This window comes from Lytechinus variegatus, chromosome 2 (assembly GCF_018143015.1).
Source record: "Lytechinus variegatus isolate NC3 chromosome 2, Lvar_3.0, whole genome shotgun sequence".
Taxonomy (NCBI): domain Eukaryota; kingdom Metazoa; phylum Echinodermata; class Echinoidea; order Temnopleuroida; family Toxopneustidae; genus Lytechinus; species Lytechinus variegatus.
Window position 1 is genome coordinate 22,499,390 of NC_054741.1, and position 19,576 is coordinate 22,518,965.

Here is a 19,576-nt window from a genome sequence, read left to right on the forward strand (position 1 = left end):
GGAACAGCCCTCAAGGTCCTTGGGGTTGATGTACTTATAAACAAAATATCACAATATTTACATAAGGGCTCATCAGTAACAGCGGAAAAGCTGAGTATAAGAATAATCACGGTGTTCATATTTACCCTTCAGCGCGCCCCGCCCCCACGATCGGCTTTTCATCTTATTGATAGTGCTCATTCGACCAAAACCCTTTCAGGCAAAGTCAGTGACTCTTCGGACAGCAGCGGTACTGCGGGAAAAGCTAGGCGAAAAAGGATTTACTTTGCACACACAACCATGGCGAGGGGGATTTTTGTCGTAACGTTCCTTTTGGTGATATTTCACCTAGTTTTTGCTCAAGAATGCCCTAGTGGAACGCCAGATGGATGTCAATGTCAAAATCGTATTTTCAATTGCTCCGGATTGAATCTTAACACCATTCCAGCAGTATCCCTCCAAAACTTCGACGTCTTGTAAGTATTTGCATGTGTGCCGGCGGGGGGCCTGCTGTGTACATATTGACGCCAACTTTCCGCTGGTATAGTATAGTAAGGGGGTAAGAAGAGATGTGGCCTTGTGGGTGTGGATGAGTTTCTAGATCTATTGCCATTGTTGTGAAGGGTGAGCTACTGTGATGGGGTCGGATCGGGGTGGAGTATTAGAGTTATGGAGTATGGTCTCTGAATGGCTGAATGTGTTGTCATCATATTACTTACTTCTATTGCCTGAATGAAAATGCTTTTGAATGTGAAAGGTTGTTCATTCTCAGAAGTCCATTGCCCTGTTTACACATCAAGTCTTTTTATCAGTTATTTACAGAGTGATAAATATTGTACTATTGACTTGTAAATTAGCCTACATGAGTTCCAAGGTAGACTTTTAGTGGTAGCTAAAACAGTTTTTACATATCATTTAATAAATTGGGATGATATATTGGCCTTCAACTTACGTGCTTTAGACGTAGCGATTATACACTTTTATGTAAACTAAAAGTAATGTAAGATTTTTCCAGAAACAGTGCAATTGGTCACAATTTTTTACCTCAAAATTTCATTATATCATATATTGATGTATATAGTGATTGATGTTCAAATGCTATGTAGAAAATGTGTAGGTCTATATATTTTTTTTTCTCCATGAATAGTGACTAATTGAAAATAAAAAATATTTTTTTAAAGAAATTAACAGAGTGAAGGATACCGGGAAATTCGTAAATAATGCACCATTTTAACCCTCAAATTCAATATTCTGTATATATTACCATCATGATTCCAAATTAACTTTGGAAATTTGGACCCCCCCCCAAAAAAAAAAAAATACTTCGTTGACATTACTTTATCAACCCCTTCTTCAGCTTCTTCCAGTGTACAGTAAGTGCTGCTTCAAGAAAGATGAATACGCTTATTCGCATAATGTTATTTCACATAAAGTTTACTAGCTTTGTTTATATACTTTACTGATGCAATATTTGCAAATTTATGTTTATAGGAATAAGTTATTTCCAATATCTAGATGCTCCTCAATCATGAATACGATTTTAGTTTGACTACTATGAGGCCCTTTTTGCATGTTTATTAATGTTTACTCATAAGTTATTTTTGGGGGTCTATATTATCTGTTTGATGACTGTTGTAAGTATTAGTTTTTATTTCAAAAATTTAAAATTTTACAGTGTAAATTCAAGATGAGTCTCCAGATAATTATCACAACAATAAAAGTTTAAACCAAACTTGACATTATAATTGAGTTTGACTTTGATGGCAATTTACCAATTTGAGCAAGCCAACAACAGGCATAATTGAATGCATTAGATGACATGATGTGTTTCAGTTTTCTTCAAGAGAAATGTAATTATCAATTGTAAAATTTATATTTTTCTCAGTTTCATAGTGTACATGTACTAGTCTTGAGGACGCAATGACGATGATTTTTTTAGATATGTCATATACTTCTTCATCAAGAAGTATATGACATATCTAAAAAAATCATCATCATTGCGTCCTCAAGACTATACATGTACTGTGATTTTTGTGCAAATGTCTTGTGTTTATGGCATGTATACAGGGAAGTGGGAGTTAGACCAGGGAAGTGCTCTCCAAGGTTGGACTGTCTGGTTAAGGAAAGATTGGGGAGGGGGGGGGGGGTTTGGTCCCATTGTTTTTGCTGACCAGACAGTCTTGGGTGTGGCCATTAAGGGAAAGTCCCTTCAGTAGGAAGTATGGTAATCACTCCTGTCATCACATTGTGTAAAAGGCAATTCATTGGACATATACATAGCTAAGTTTCTTGGGGTTCTTATTCATTTTGATACTTAGAGAGGTCAAACAAACCAGTTTTCCCTCTGATTTTAATGTGGAATTAATGTTGATAGGGTTTTACATTTAGGATATGTTTTTTTTTCTTTACAATTACGTATGTTATTATGTTATGTTTATGTCTTCAAGTGTTTCTCTCATGTAGTCTGAGAAATCATACAATAGCAATTTCAAGTTAAGTTGATATGGGCCTATTTGACTATGTGCATCTGATCTATTCTTCAATTAGTTCGGTAAAATATTCATTGATTCATATTAGAGCTTACAGAATATCTTCATTCTTCAATCAAGATAAGGAGGAAATATGCCATAATCACTTTCATGAAAGCTCAATTGAACTTACAAATTATTCATTCATTTCAAATTTTAAGAAGTACCGTTTTTTCGTTAAAAAACAGAGAAATTTATTTGGAATATGATTTTATTTAGAAACTATTTGCATTCATAGAGAATTTTGGACCTACAAATAACGTTTTTCTGGTTTGGAAAAAAAAAGTAGTCTGGAATAAGGCCATTGATTCTTATTTCAGGAATATTACAGATAAACATCACCTTGGTAATGAAAATGGCAGGTTATAACCGGGGGGGGGGGGGGGGGGGTTCAGCTCCCCCCACTTTTTTCCAAAAACTGTACAAAAATGTAAAAATAACCATATGATTGTGATTTTTAGCATGGTCAGCAAACCCCCCCCCCCCACTTTGAAAACCATTCCGCAGCCCCTGATAAAGAGATAAGTAGAGAAGGAATCCAAGGGAATGAAGCAAATGAATGGGGGTAAAACTAACAAATCAAAGTAGTGTTGCCCAAGATTATTGGCATTTTGGGGCCTCAAGAATCTATAGACTCTGTCAGGATATTTGATTTGGCCCCAATCACAGTGACAGGGCATAATGACTATAAAAAAAATAATCTTAATAAACTTCATTCAGAACAATTACAAAATTTCATTTATCACCAAAATATTTTAAGTGTTTTATTTCCATTTCAAAGTGCTAAATATGAAAAATACACAAGTGACAAGTGTATTGGTTGATTGATTGTTCTTTTAAATCAATTAAGTTGAGAATAACAACACCATCATTTGTTTATGAGATCCTAGGGGAAGTATTATATTTGAACAATTTCCTCAACAAGTCTGGAGTGGGACATGGACGTGGCTAACAACACCATGATCGAATTATAACTCTCAAATAGTTTTAAATAAAAGCTAGGTTGACCTCTCAGCATTCATACAAAAGGAGACAGTTTTGTTCAAAAGCTACATTGTGTGTTAAACTGAATTCATACATTAAATCCCTTATAAGTAACAGGGGAATCTCTATTATTTCATGAAGAAAAGGATAATTTCTACCCTTGTGCTGTTTGAAAAAAAATTCTGTATTGGGAGGAAATTCAGAGAAATGAAAATTTAAAAAAATATACAATTTTCATACCTTTTGTAGACTTAGTTAAAATTACTTTTCTGTGATACATATTTTGATGTATTTGAACTAAAATCCCTGAATGACCATCTCTCTTTATTTTTACACATTCCTTCTGATGTTTGCTGGTGGCATTTTTTTAGGGGTTGTTAGTTTGAATTTGTGGAAGAATTAATATCTTGAGAACAAATCACATTATGCTTGAAGGGAAATCAAAGTCAGGATGGAGCATGGGGAAATTAAATTGTATGCAATTTACAATAGGCTTGTTAACTTACACATAATAATTTGTCCATGATCATGCGAGCCTGTTAGACTGGTGTGATAAAAATTTGGAGAGTAGGAAATTCAACTGAACTCAGAATTGTCATACTTCATGGCCCTGTCTTAGAAAGAGTTACGATTTATCTGATCAATCGTAACCATGGAAAGCCAGCAACGTGAAAATCTAAAATTACATGTTTTTCAAAATATATTTCTAGAAATGATGTATATTCATACATTGACTGTTTCTTGACAATTCAGTATGCTTCTCTTTGTTTTCAAGGACATTAAGCAAATTTCCTAAAGAAAAATTATGACATTAATGGATTTCCATACAGAATTTTTTACAGATTGATCGGATCAATCATAACTTTTTGTGTAAGACGGGGCCCAGGTTTACAAGGTTTTTAATAATCCTAGAATTAAATCCTTGAATTTTGTCATGTCTCAGGATCCTTATACCAAAACTGTCATGCTGCATAAGGAATTTGTATTTCAAATTCTATGCCAATTTCCCTCACTTTCTTCGAGACTGGCGTGGACTATGTATATGCTCTCGACCTGGTCTACTGTTGCATCATGGCCATGGTTATAGTGTGCTTGCAATTGTTTTTTTTTCAATATGATGAGCTTCTTGTCCTTGATTTATTTCTAATTGTGCAAACTTTGAAAAATTTAAATAACAATATTGGCTTCTTACATAGAGAGCACACTGGTCCAACTTTTGGTGCTTCAAGAAAGTAAATGTATATACAGGAGCAATTAAAATAGAAATAGAATTAAAATGAAACTTATTTTCTCCTGAACACAATACATTATTAACTTGTTAATGGGAGAGGAGCAAATACGTTTTCAGTTTGGAATTGAATGTTACCGTTGATGAAAGTTGGAGCACATACTTGGATAGGAAGTTAATTCAGTAGCTTTGGTCATGTTATGAAAACAAACAACATATGATCCCCCAATCTGTGTTTTATTTTCAGCAATAAATCATGACACTTAGCATAATCATTCTTGTACATGTGGAACCCAAGCCAAGCAAGTTTGGAAATATGCCTACATGCACTTTCCCATAGCCGCTTTAATTTTTTACATTCTTTACAAAAAAATCACTAAGTTCATCAGATAATTTGTCCTCTGTTTCTTGATAATCAGGATATTGAATTAAGTATGTGTTAAACTCTAGGACACTCTTGTAAATAAATTGTACATGAAATGAACAAACCCACCCTGCAGTGTATACCTAAAAATAAGTACCATTATGATTAGTTTTATAACATTATGATCTTCTAGCTTGGAGTATTATGAACCCTATATATATATACCATCTTTTTTGTTTCAGACTGTCTTTCTTAACCTTATACTACTTAGCTGGGGTTAACGCCTTGGCTTAACACTGGACTATCGCACAGCTCATGAATATTGACAATTTTGTCCCACAGCTCAAGTTTAACATGCAATTTCAAGTGCTTAGCCCCACTTTTCCTTTGCCCAGTTGGTTTCTGACTACAGTTCTCTTCTTCTACTGCAATAATCCGGCTTACCTTGCATTTTACCTTGGCCAGATATTAGCATAATATTTACCATGCTTGTTCACTTTGGTAGAATGTCATGTAAAACCAAGTGGGCTAAGTTTAACCCTGGGAAAATGGTAGGGCTAAGGCCCCCAGCCCCATCTTTTTCCCCGGGACTAAGGGAAATTTGTGTAGTGTGAAAAGCATATCCGGGTGTGCCTATACATGAAACCTAGATTTCACCTTTGGATTTGAGTGCATACAGATCAAATCTTGTATCATATATGTATACCTTGTTGCAGCGGTGGGATGAAATCCCATGCCATTGAAGTAACTGGTGACTCCTTGTCGCTCTTTGCCCTGGAAACTCTCTTGACCAATCTTTACTGATCTACAAAACTTGAAAAACTTGATGCCTTAATTGCGAACCATACAATTGTAAGTTGCATCCTTACACTCCCAACAACCATGCAAGTCATTGAAGGGACAGAGTTCATGTAAACTCGGAATGTTCTACGTAATAACTGGTGCGATTAATGATGTTCTTCAATCTTGATCATATGTCCTTCTTTTCTTTACAGTGATTTTTCTTACAATAGCCTTCAGGAAATAACATCAAACACATTTACAAATGTACCTTTGCAAAGAATGTGAGTAGCTTGTACCTTGACTTTCATCTCACTTACATGAAGGTTATTAAGTTTATGTATTTATCTTTATATCTATCAAATATTTATGTATTTATCTCTATCAAACTATCTATTATTCTATCTATCTGAAATGCCCAAAGTTCACAAGTATGTCTATATATTTACTGTCCTTTATAGGACAAAAATTAAACAGTTTATTTGTTTATTATATTTTTATCATTCTCCTGGGGGGTGTTTCACAAAGATTTAAGTATGACTTAAGTCGCACTTAAATGCTGACGCGTACATGATATGCAATGCGCGATCTTATTGGTAGATACGCAGTAGTGCGCGTCCTCATGGCATGATCTGACCAATGCGGTCAAGCCTTTCATACCGTACGCAACTCGGCATTTAAGTGTGACTCTAAGTCATGCTTAAATCTTTGTGAAACACCCCCCAGGATCTATTCTAATCTAAACCAAATTATCATTGTGATTTTTATGATCTATTGACCATTAACTTCAAGTGCATTTGATCTGTATTGTTTTAAATTGTAATTATTTCATGATGCATTTACATTCATTATATCAAGTAATTCAATTGAGACTGCAAGATACAGACTTTTCAAATTAGGTATATTGAAATTGTATTTGTCCACAATTCTACATGTTTCAAAACTGGAAACAGAATAGGGCCTAAAGATTGAATTTAACACAGGAAGTTTATGAATTATGAGGGCCCTATGTACTGTACAGGCCTTCACATAGTACCTATTTAACATAAAGCCTGATTATGATATACATGTAGGACCTATTATGAAGTAATTATGAAGTTAAAAATAAAAGGTTTCAATTTTTATTCTTTCATTTTTTTAATGTTTAAAGAAATGTAGACAAATATTTCAATTTAACTACAGTATATTGCTAGTTTAGTTTTATTTGGATTAGTTTATTTTATTAATTTAATTTTGTTGTAATATGATGTGCATTGAAAGAGAAATTAATAAGTTGTCATTCTGAAACACGACCACCTTTCTATATTCCTGGATGAGATCCATTGGATTTGGAAAGCAACTGCTTAAACTGAATACTTCATGCATATGTGTTCTTGATGAAACTTTTTGAAAAATACTCCTACAAAATTTTAGTTGGAAATTGGTTCGAAGTTGTACTCATAAGGCATTTATTCATTGTGGCTTGTAAATTTCATATTCTTGTTTTCTAGAATTTTAAAGAACAATTTGATCACAATGATTCAGCCTGGGGCATTTGATGATCTCAATCAGTTAACATCAATGTGAGTATAATTGTCTTTGCAGTATTTTTTTTTTCAGTTTATGTTATTTTTTTTTACATTTTTAATTGATTTTATAGCTTAGACACTTAAAAAAAAACATAGCGAGTTTCAGAACATTTGATAAAAAAAAATACTGCCCCTAAAAACCCACAAGGGTAATTCATTGTACATATTTGAGTTTGCAACTCTGCATTTCTCTTTACTATGATGATTGTTTCTGATCGTGACAGGCAATTCTTTTTAAGTGTATGATCACTATCTTGTTCTTGACAGGTTGGTTGGTTGTTTTTTATTCATGATTAAAAATGCATAAATATAAACAAAATAAACATTACATGATCTAATAATTAAAAACAATGTAACAGTAATAAAATTTAACAATGCATACATAATCGTAGGGATAGACCCCGGGGGGGGCCACTTACATTGACGAGTGGATAACATGCGCGACCAAAAAAACACGTAAAAAGGATGTCCTTTTTACGATAGGGCACGTTACGTACGTAACGTGATAAGGGTGTCAAAAACACAAAAATAATTTTTAAAAAGGGTATCTATTTCGCTAGGAAAATTACGTGTTTAGGGTCGAATTTGCTGGGATGATAAAACAAAATTGAAATGTTTTATAAAGGATGTCCTTTTTGCCCCAACACTTCGTGTTTAGAGTCCGATTTGCGCGAGGTGTAGAAGGTGGGGTCGTACTAAACCAAATAAGGTAAAGCCGACGACCGAAGGACCCGTAACAATAAAACGTTCCTGTACTTGTTAAGGGGTTCATTTCAGGGAATATTTGCCAAGAGTATCGTTTTGTTTCCAATACTTGTTAAGGGTAGAGTTTCACACGCCAATACTTGTTAAGGGGTGCATTTTCAGAATATGGAAATTACGTGTTTAGGGTGCTTTTCGAGACCCCATGGTCGCGCATGGTATCCACTCGTGAATGGAAGTGGCCCCCCCCCCCCCCCCCCCATAGACCCATTTCAGATTGGCTATTAATAGCCAACCTGTTCTTCCCGGGGGGGGGTCCGGGGAAGAACAGGTTTCCATGAAATGTTAATGGGTCCCATTAGATATCAAATTCAAACTGCTGCCTTGACCTCAGGGTCGAATTCCGCCATTGTACTGCGCTGTATTTCATTTCAGTTTTGCTTCCAAGTACCCGTTGTCATGAAATCAATTCTTTCTGTGTATTCATTGAAATCCTTGCCATTTAAAGTATTCAAACTGAGGATTTTTTTCATAATATTCACAATATTGAAATAGGGGGGAGGGGACACAATAGTTTATCCCCTCTGAAGAGTACATGAAGCTTTGCTGCTTGAATTTACACCAAAGATGATATAGAGAATTGGTTATGATTTATCAGTTTAACTTTTTTCAAAGTTCATAAAAATACCTTTTAAAAGGAAAAATGGAAATAAAAGCATAATTCATTACAAAACAAAAATAGATTTGTTAAAAAATGAACCATTTTTTTTCTGAAAAACTTATACATGTACAGCCTAAAAAAATCAATTTTGTTTCACAAAATCATATTTTCGAAAAAAATATATATTCTTGCCCTCTCTCCCTTCTCCCTCCCCCCTCACTATCTCACACTGAAGTTGATCATGTCTTGAAAATTGCTATATTTTTTTTCATTTTGTAGAAACTTTGAGCAGAACAGTCTTTCCACCCTCGATCAGACTGGTTTCAATTTGGTGTCTGGTCTAACTGAGCTGTAAGTATGATTATGTCCAAATATTATTCTTCCATATATGGATTAATGGCGTTTTCATTTAAAGGAAAGAAATAGAACAATGATCCCATGAATGTGAAAAAAAATCATCTCAAAACCATTTGTTAATATCAGTGATTTGATATAGACTAGAATCTAGAATGGTATAAGTATCATTTTTTTATACAGATGTTTTGTTGATAAACCAGTATAATACAATCATCTTCTTCAATGTACTGATTGGGAATTTGGGAGCATTAATATGTACTGGTAATCACCTATTTCAATGTGAGTTCTTTGTTGATAAACCTTAAAAAGATATTGCAAGACTATTACTTCATCATTTTGATCGCAAGTCATGAAACGATCTCCACGAGAGTGATGTCATATTCATATTTCCTGATGATGTGATACATTTATATCCTTAAATACAGAAGATAGAATGTATTTGTCTCGGATTGATTAAACAAATATGTAATCATTTTATTGATTATTGAGTACGATAATTTTTAGATAGTCCATAAAATTGTAATTTTTTTTAACATATCATTAGGAGGAAAGTTGAGATGAAGGAGGAGAATTAATTTAAATGCTGGTTGTAGCTTGATAATCTGTAGAATGTAATAAGTTCTATCAATTTAAAAAATATACATTCACAATACATGCTTTTAAATCTAAATATAGAAAAGTTATTTTATCTGCTTATTAATTCTACAAAACCTACACAAACATTTGTGTGTGTTTTTTGTGTCTGTTGTTTGTAGTATGGTTGTAATTGACCTATTTTTTATTTGATTGTTCTTTTAAGTTCTTAATTTACCACGTTTTAATGTATATTTTGTTTGTAAGGGGATCACTGTTACAAATTACAAATGCACACTTTTACAAATGCACGGTCAGCCAAACCGTCGTTTCTGCAGTGCAATGATTTTGCACAAGAAAGTAGTGATACCACATTATGCTGATCGCGCGTATAAATTGTGGAAAGTGTGGTCAGCATCGTCGTATTCCCTATGGCGTTTTTGTTCAGGAAAAATCTGAACTGCTGAAACGGAAATTACAATCTTGTAGCTCTTTTGAAATATTTCCTTGGATTCTTGTTTTAGTGTTTCGAAATAAAGACACCATTGTCTTGTAATTTGTGCCATGTAATTACAATGTATATTGTAATGTAATAGTGTTGATTTCATGTTTTGTATGGTGTGTTCTTATGATGTACATATGTATTGTGCAGGGCCCTGGTTGAGAACAGTGATTTAATCACTGAACAGACTACCCTAGGTAAAGAAGACAAATAAACAAAATGTATTTTTCAGGCAATGAAAAATCTAAGGCTGGGGACAAAAGTGTGGAAATTGTAGTACACTTTGAAGTTGATTATCTCTGAAATGGGTTTGCACTGTCATATCTGTGATACGACATTTTGGATGACTGCCGACAAAATTGGTTTGATAATCAGAATGCAATCATCTTTTTTCAATACAGGTTGTTGAATGGTAATCCATTTGATTGTAGTAATGCGGCGAATGCTTGGTTAAAAGGTTGGTTGGCATCATCGAGTGATAGCCCTGTTCTCACTGGTGAATGCTCAGGTACTCCTGGAACAATATTTGAAGCTATAGGTAAGTGCAATACACAAAAATGCATTTTAATGATATTTTCACTTAGAAAACTGACTAGATAACAGTTGAAACCCTACAAGAAATATCTAATTAAAATGCATTCTCATAGTGATTGAAAATTTCATATAAGAAGAATGTGTGCTAAAACACTATTTCATGATAATGCATTGCACAACTTCAAAAATTATGTATATTTCATGACATTAATGGCATCGCACAACTAAAATACTTTAAAATATATGTATATATTCTTTTGAAACATGATTTTGTTTATGGAAGATAGAAAAAAAAAAAACTAAAGCTATCAATGTTCTCTTTTAAAAATGAAGAAATTAGTTATTTTTAGACCAATCATCTAACTATTAGATCATGTGATATTTACTCTTAATGTTATACTTTTCCTAAATTCTGCATTTGTTGCTCATATTGCCTGTGTTCCTATGTGTGTTAATGCAATATGATGTGCTATTGTGTCATTTTTTGTTACATAAAACAATTACTATTATTTTTTTTTAGAAGTTACGCTCTTCAGGGCATTCAAACTATGAAGTTTTATGCATGAAGAACATAGTTCAAATGTCTGGACATCTCATTGTGGTTGTTTTTTTAATTTTGAATTTGCAGATGCATTAGCAGAGCCGGCCTCTGCCTTGTTTTCGTTTGAACAACTTGATTACAGAGTAGCAGAGGATGCTGGGGTTGCAGAAGTTGTGGTTACTAGAACTGGTATAGTGGGGACAATCGTGCAGTTCGGTAAGAAAAAGTAATCAAGTATTACAATATAAGCAGAATATATAAACTAATATTACCAAGACCACATCAAGGAAATTAGAGGGCATTTCAACTATTTTGAAACATAGGAAGAGAGAGAGAGAGTTGCAGTGGCATAATAAGCCAACAATTTTAAGGGGCCAGATATGGCATATCAGGCAAAATTTATAAAAACTTGCAAGCGAGCAAGCAAAAATTAGATTTTTTTATTACAAAACTCAAATTTTGTGATAGATTTTTGCATAATATTCAGAAAATAATTATATTCCACCCTTCTCACTTTCTTTTTCTTTCCTCTTTTCTATTTTTTTCTAGGTCCCCCCTAAATTTGAGGTGGGGGGGTAACCTTTTTTTTGCGTCCCCTGTGTCCCCCCCTAAATTCCGGTGACCCCCCCCTAAAATTTTGGTTGATAACCTTTTTTTTTTTGCTTGCCAAATTTTAATTTTTTGCATGTGTCCATCACAAAATTCCAGGTGGACCCCCTTAAATTTTTTGGCTTCCACCGCCAATGTTTGAGGGTCCATGTCCCCCCCCACACACATCTGTCCACTAGTGCAGATTTGTATGAGAGGAAAGAAAAAAAAACAGATTACATTGAAATTTTGATTAAAAGAAAACAACTTGTGAGTGGGGTGTTTATCTTAAAGATGGTTTTACCTGTAATAAAAATCAATGAGTTTTAGTCTGTTCATTTCAAGGCTATTTTGGTGCTTTTACTCTTCTTTGTGTGGGTCATTATAATACACAGGTATTATGATATGCATGAATAATTTGATAATGCATACTTTGATGATTACAACTTGTTTAAAATGTCACAAATGAGAGATTTTGGTGTGTGTGGTTATTTGTCTGTGTACTTAATTAAAATTCTGGCCTTGTTGATGATTTTTGTCATACCTGAAATCATGTTTCATGTGGTCCAAATACTTAGTGGTAATAGCTTTGATCTTCATCGCAGGTTTTTTTATACCCCTGAATATCTCAGAAAAGGGAGAACATTTGAAACAGGTTTATGCATTACAAATGACATCAGTAAGCTTTGCAAATTATTGATACATAATTTATGACCAATTACTTCATACTGGAAATTAAGTTAATCATGTTATTATGATGAAATGCATACATGTACTTCAAAAGTTTGTTTGCAGTTTATTAAAACCAGTTTATTAAGTTTCAGAAAATCAGAAGTTTATAAATTTTCAAAATTTAGGTTCATTGTCAGTTTGAGAGGCATGTATTAGGTGAGAGATGCTAGTTTAGATCTGATAAAAACATGTAGAATTCACAACTAAGATGTAATGATTTGAATTGTAGTACATACTTTTTGGTTCATTTTTCATTTTGGTATGATACCACTTCTAAAATCATGAATTGGGCAAATATTTCCAGATACAATATATTCATTAATAGAACTTGCTGATATTTGATCATTAATTCGAAGTGTATGTGTTTACAATGATTTTATATTCAAATAACCATTGCCAAGAGAAGGCATCGAAAGACTAAGTTCAAATTTTGTTCAAGAATAAATCGATGATAAATCATAAAATGATCACTTGATTTTTGTTGATATTGAATTTTAGAATAATGATCATGAAATATTTACCAAAGCTGCTGGTTTTAGAATGTGTTTTTTGGCTAGATCCTGGATGAAGAGGTTGGTGCAATCCATCCTCACGGAGCATTTCACAATGAGTTTCAGCCAATCAGATGCAAGGATTTTTAGTGGCTTATAACAAAATTAAGTTCAAATTACTGACTATATTTTCTGGGAATTCTCCCAATCATGGTTCATACTTCCTCTAGCCAGGGTTCAAATATCAAATAGAAAAGTATAAAGGATTTAAGAACAAGCAGTTGTGGTAGTAAATCACATGCCCATGACCTTATTGGCAGCCACTTGAGAAATATACTGTTCTCTCAGAAATTTGAACCCTTTCTGAAGGAAGTATAAACCATAATTTGGAGCATTTTATGATATGCAGTTACTGATTTACACTGACTTTTGTCATAAGCTGCCAGAAATCTTTTCTTGCATTTGGGCGAGTCCATCAGGTTGGGTAAAAAAAAATTACAAGATGTTCATGTAAATTAGGTATCAACTATTCTATTTCACAGTAAAGATTGATTCGGATGTGGCTCAGATTTGATGTTTTAGTGTGAGGAATGTCTCCTACCATATATAGCAATTCATGTTTGATCTTCAAATCTTTCTGGACCTGTTGTAGCATAAATTAACTTTTTTAACCAATGGTACACGGATATCACATTCATATATATCATTGGAAATAGGTCTGAATTGCAACACATCATGATCGATGTGTAAGTAGTAATCTTTGTGGGCCACCATTTTTGCAGAAGAAATCTTAAGAAGATCTTTGCCTGATTTAAATGAGACACAGTTTTATAGTTCTGGTATGTCACAAAAATGGACCCAACGTACCAATGGGCTAACCCATTTATGATATGATATGAAAATCCCTTGGGGAGATATTGAGTTTGCATGTCTGGCTGTCTGCCAAGCTTCAAAACAGTAGTTGCTTTTCCATTTTGTTTAGGAAACAACAGCATATTTCCATTTTGTTTGGGAAACAACAGCATATTTCCATGTGAGAGTCAACAAAGGAAGATATGTCCTCATGTTTTGTGATGATGAGAGCGTATATTTTAAAGGGCATATATGTCCTTGATAATCATCTTTCAAACACTATTACAGAGATTGGATGTTTATTGTGCATCATTTAAATTATTATCAGATGAAAGGAAAAAGTAATATAATGTGAAGAATGGCATATTTGACTAATTTGAAAACAGACTTTTATTTCTCTTCTTATTATTTGTGGTGTAAAATTAATTTTAATATAATTTGATGAAATATCAGAAATATTTTCATTCGTAATAAAGTTTTTGAACTATCATGAATTCACCAGTTATTGTAAAATGAGTTATCAAGACATTTAATCTGATTAACCATTCAATCTTTAAGGAGATATGAAATGGATGTCCCTCCTCAGTTTTAGTGAATATTAATGTGCGATTGATATCCATGAATGATCATTTAAAATTGGGAGTTGGGAGAAATTAATGGCCAAACTCAGATTTCCAAACTTTTTTTGAGGGGTTTATATTGTTTGTATATAACCCAATGTAGTGAAACCCTGAAATGTTGTGTTATACTTTATTCTACTCAATATGTTATTGCATTATTTTAGTAAAAATTAGTGATGGAATGTTCTTCCTTGGGTATTTCATTGCAGATGTGACAGTTACCAGTGGCACAGCATTAGAAGGACAGGATTTTGCCCCTACTGCGGGTAGCACACACACCATGCTAGAGGGTCAAACCAGAGTGGGTATTGATATCCTCCTCATTGATGACCCTATCATAGAGACTGATGAATCCTTCACGGTATCCATAACTATCGAGTCGCGTGGAGAAGCTAACATGGGAACCGTCGTAGATGGCACCACACGAGTTACCATACAGGATAGTGAGTGTTAATTTAAGGGAGATTCCATGTTTAAGGGAGGTTGGAGTGTTTGAATACATGCGAGTAGGAAAGAAGATCTACAAAAACTACAAAGAATTTAAAAGCAAGCCTCTAAAGTAACAAAAGAAAAGGGGTAATTTTTTAATGAGAATGATGGTTATATCCTAGAAAAAGCTTAAGAGATCCTGACCAATGAGAACCATGCTCTCAATAAATATTATAATTTGTTTAGGTCAGGCAAACGTCAGAGATCACCTCTCGGCAGAACCTCATGCTTCGTAAATTCTTTTTTCCTGTTGCAATCTGTACATTTAATAGCTATACCATAAAATGATATTACCCCCGCCTTTACCTTAATTTCACTGATCTTTGTTTGTTGACTTGTAAAATGTTTACATATATGTATCATGTAATCTTTGTATCTTATTAAAGACATTCTATCTTTAAACATTCTAAATTACTTTTGTGTGAACAAATTGAATTTCCATTTGTTCCTGATTGCATTGTGGGCAATAAAAATATCTGAATGGGTGGGGTGGGTGGATTCAGAATTTTCCTTTCTAGGTAGCTTTAGGTGGATTGACTTCTTCATGTTATCACCCCTCCAAAATGATGAAATTGCCCCACTCAAAAATCTTACAAGTGAAAAATGGGGAGGAGAATATATTACTACCCAAGGGGTATATAACCCCTGCCCCTTTCTGTCATGCGTGGCTGGTGTCGCTCAATTCATGAGTTCCCATGACAACTTGTACTCAAGGACACATTTATTTAAAGTTATAGTTAGATGAAGCCTGGGATTTTCAACTTTGGTACCCGAGTGTCAATATCGAAATTTATTCCAATTCTTTGTTTTGCTGTCAAAACTTTACTTGAGAGTTTGATCATCTCAAAAGTAGCAATACCTATCATCAGTATATATTTTCATGGCTTTATCATTATTTGGATTTGCAATTCACACTTGTCTTATACTAAACAGATGATAGTCCAGTTCCAACCATGGTGTCAACGACAGCTTCAACAATCCCTAGTCCCACAGCATCTACCCAGGCTCAAGATGAAACTACTAACCCGGTGGCAATGATGACTACAGCCGGTCAATCACCACAACCTACTACCAACGCAGTCAGTAAGTTATCACTGCTCTATTAAGCTTTTTCTTCTTTACAAGTATCAATTTCCATTGATATTACATTGTTTTTACCTTTGGAGTATAAGTTGGAATTTTACAAAACAATCTTGCCATTTACCATCTCATTAAGTCATCAACTTTCTCGAGAGGAAAATTAAATTTCGCGAGGGTTCTCTTTCTTATTAAAACCTTTTTTCAGACAAAAAATAGAGAAGTTATATGTTATATCATAAAAGTCTTTATAAGGCCTATACCATAATATTCAACATTCCATTATCATCCCCTAAAAAATCTCTAAATGTTTAATAATGCTGCAACTTGGTAATACTTCTATATGGGTATGTTTGAAGTAAGTCTTAATTTCTAAATGTGTTTTTAAAATTCACAAATTATCAGTTCTCACTTCCCTCTTCTAATTCTTTGCCTCGATCGCTCTCTCTACCCCCACTCTTCTCTCTCCCATTCATTTGTTAATGTGGTGTACCCAAGAAGTTCTGTTGTAAAAAAAAGTTCTCACTCACTTTTATTTTCCTCTCTGTCTATATGTTTGTATAGCAAATTGATCCCAAAATAAATTGTATGTTAAATATTGCTTGTTAAATTTCTCTCACACATTTCTTTCTCTCTTTCTCTTTCTTCCTCTCTTTCTCTTCCCCAGTTATGTATATGTGTGTCATTCTCTAACCATTATGTCAATTATCATTTTCACCCATATCTCTCCCTTCCCCTTTCTTGCCATTTATTAAAAAAAAAAGAATCAGATGTGGCAGCCATTGTGGTACCTATTGTTCTGATCGTCGTGATAGTGGCGGTTATAGTCGGGTATTTGTGGTATCGACGCGCTCGGAACACAAAAGCAACCAATTCCGGGCCATGATCGGTGATTGTACTTTCGGTGTTTGGAAGCTGGTCTCATTATTTTTTTTTAATATGCCAACACTAGCTGACATCACCAAACTTGAAACAAAATTGGTGGTGGGACATATGTATGACATACATGAAATAATCCTTGTATTAAGAAGTTTTTATTAAAGACTAGTGTTGAAGGTTTCAAACTTAGTGTAGTGGTAATTTCTCATTTAACAATACTAGCCAAAGTACTCGGGCTGGAGGACTTTTAACTAAGTTTGTTTATATGTTTGTGAATCTCATGACCATACACCTAGTGGAAATGTCACATTAATATCCTTTTTTTTTTGCATCAAAACTATTGCAAATTTTCTGAAAATTATTCATGCTCTAAATATTTTTTTAAAGACTTATAATAGTTTTTCTTCATTCCTCTGCAATTTGTGTATGATCATATTGGTGCTATATCTCATTTATTTTGCTTTTGCCATGTTATACCTTTTGCAGTGGGTAATTTCAAGTTCGGTGTTGATATTGGTGTGGTGTTGAAAGCACTATTTAGATTGCCTTTTCTAGCTCCAACACCTCCTCTGAGTTAACAAAAATAATCCAACTCACGTTCCTTTTGATAGCTCAACTCTTAAAAAGATTTGTCATAAGACCAATATCATCGTTGAAGTTTGGTGTTGTACCGACAGAATCATCAAAACGTCAACACAGAACTTAACATCACCCAATTAACTTTGAAATGTTTTCACATGAAGGTGTGAAGTCACTCAGTTTCAAGCCATCAAAAGCCATCAATATTTATTTGTGTATTAGTGTTGTTGCACTTTAAAAGGCTACTCCAGGCGGGTAATAAAACTAGGCCTAATATGATTCGAACAGACAAAGTAAGTTCAGGCAAACGAAACATTGACATTTTTATCAAAATTGGACAAGGAATAACAAAGTTATGACAAATTAAAGTTTTGCATCATTTCAGTCAAACAGTTCTATGCATGTCTTCATGAATATGCAATGAGCAAGTTGATGTCATATCCCCACCTATTCTTTTGTCTTATTATATGAAAAATTATTTTTCCAAATTTTGTTTAAGAATGACAAAAATTGGATTGACAACAGATTTCATGCATGTATGCATTTCTGCAACTTCTTTTAGAACTTAAATAGGGAGACATAGCATACACATACATGTATATGAAAATATGAAATAAACATAAGAAATGGAAAATTATATGACAATGTGCATATTTTTACAGAACTTTTACTAAACTTTAACATTCCATGGCTTTGCTATTTGTTGTCAGATTTTGATATTTAAATCAAATATAAATATTCACTCATTATTTAGACATAATTATTTTCAGTAGCTTTCAAAGCTTTCAACATAAAAAAAAACATACTTGACATCGCCCAATGATTGATAGATGAACAGTGTCCATTGCTCTTCATTTTACAAGTAGATGTTTCAAAAAAAGAAATAATCTAATTACGTATTGATATTCAAAATGGATATTTACTTTTATATATTTTGCTCTCTCTTTTCTCTCCTTACTATTCATTTTACCTCGTCCAACCCCTATACACTTTTTCTGCGTGAATCAGATGTAGCAGCCATAGTAGTTCCCATAATACTGATCACCGTGATTGTGGCAGTCATAGCAGGGTATCTCTGGTATCGTCAAACCAGGACGATCAATAAAGCGACTACTGCTGGGGTACGTTACGCTGCTGTGCAGAATAGAGGCAAAGTATACAGTGATGTGACTGCCAAGGCATGATGTTTGGCCGTGCATGTTTCATGCTGCCTTCTTTTCAAAGCTGCCAATAATTTATGATGCAAAATGATTTTTTTTTAATAAAGTACAACTACAAAAATGTATATATTGTGTCCAATAGTATTGTCATCATGCATTTTATTTATGTATACAAGTGGATTCTTATAACAATCTTTTTCTGTTATTGAAGTCTTGTTTGTAGGAGATTGGTTTCAAATAAGAAAGTGGTGTTCTCTAGCATTAACTTGAATACAAACAGATCCTTTACGAGCAGTAAGTGGTTAGAGCAGTGGACTGCTCCAATCTCAAGGTTGTGAGTTTGAATCCCAACTCTGCCATTTTCTCCACTTTTATAAAAAGGCCCGAGAGTGACATCTGTCATCTATGAGGTCAGCCACTATGACTGATTAACCTAGACGTAAAATGTTTCCTAGGTAATTGGTTATATACCAGCTTGGCGTTTACCAGCAAAATGCTGTCCTGCCAAGTTCCTGCGGGAGTTGCCATAAACAGAAACAACACATTTCTTATCCCTAAAAGAAGACATTGAAAAATGTTTTTCAAACAAAAATATTATATGTACTTTTGTTCTTTTGTTGAATGTGTAGCTGATAGTAATAGTTTAATTTTTAAACACCTTTTTAACATCAATGACTTTTTTTCATAAGTCAATAGGAGCCCCCCCCCCCCCCCCGATAGTGACCTATACCTTTAACCTTGGGCTGATCCACCCATGTAATACAACCCCCCCCCCCCTATAGATGAAACATATTTTCTCATTAAATGA

General features: G+C 33.9%; 1 protein-coding gene across 3 annotated transcripts; it reads left to right on the forward strand.

The window, feature by feature from the left end:
* The first annotated feature begins 239 nt into the window (after positions 1–239).
* Positions 240–19,170, forward strand: LOC121407588 (leucine-rich repeat-containing protein 4-like). Of its 3 annotated transcripts, none has more exons than XM_041598733.1 (9): positions 240–455; positions 6,079–6,147; positions 7,354–7,425; positions 9,074–9,145; positions 10,628–10,764; positions 11,389–11,517; positions 14,794–15,027; positions 16,007–16,156; positions 18,617–19,170. In XM_041598733.1, exons 1-9 carry the CDS (start codon positions 280–282, stop codon positions 18,790–18,792), a joined length of 1,215 nt encoding a protein of 404 aa, XP_041454667.1. In that variant the 5' UTR covers positions 240–279; the 3' UTR covers positions 18,793–19,170. The 3 variants fall into 3 exon arrangements, with proteins under 3 accessions (XP_041454667.1, XP_041454668.1, XP_041454669.1); XM_041598734.1 differs by lacking the exon at positions 18,617–19,170 and adding an exon at positions 16,915–17,987; XM_041598735.1 differs by lacking the exon at positions 18,617–19,170 and adding an exon at positions 16,921–17,987.
* Positions 19,171–19,576: the final 406 nt, after the last annotated feature.

Coding starts and splice junctions, on each gene's coding strand:
- LOC121407588 (XM_041598733.1), top strand. CDS start 280: ATGGCGAGGGGGATTTTTGTCGTAACGTTCCTTTTGGTGATATTTCAC. Junction 456..6,078: donor CTCCAAAACTTCGACGTCTT/GTAAGTATTTGC, acceptor TTTTCTTTACAG/TGATTTTTCTTACAATAGCC. Junction 9,146..10,627: donor GTGTCTGGTCTAACTGAGCT/GTAAGTATGATT, acceptor TTTTCAATACAG/GTTGTTGAATGGTAATCCAT.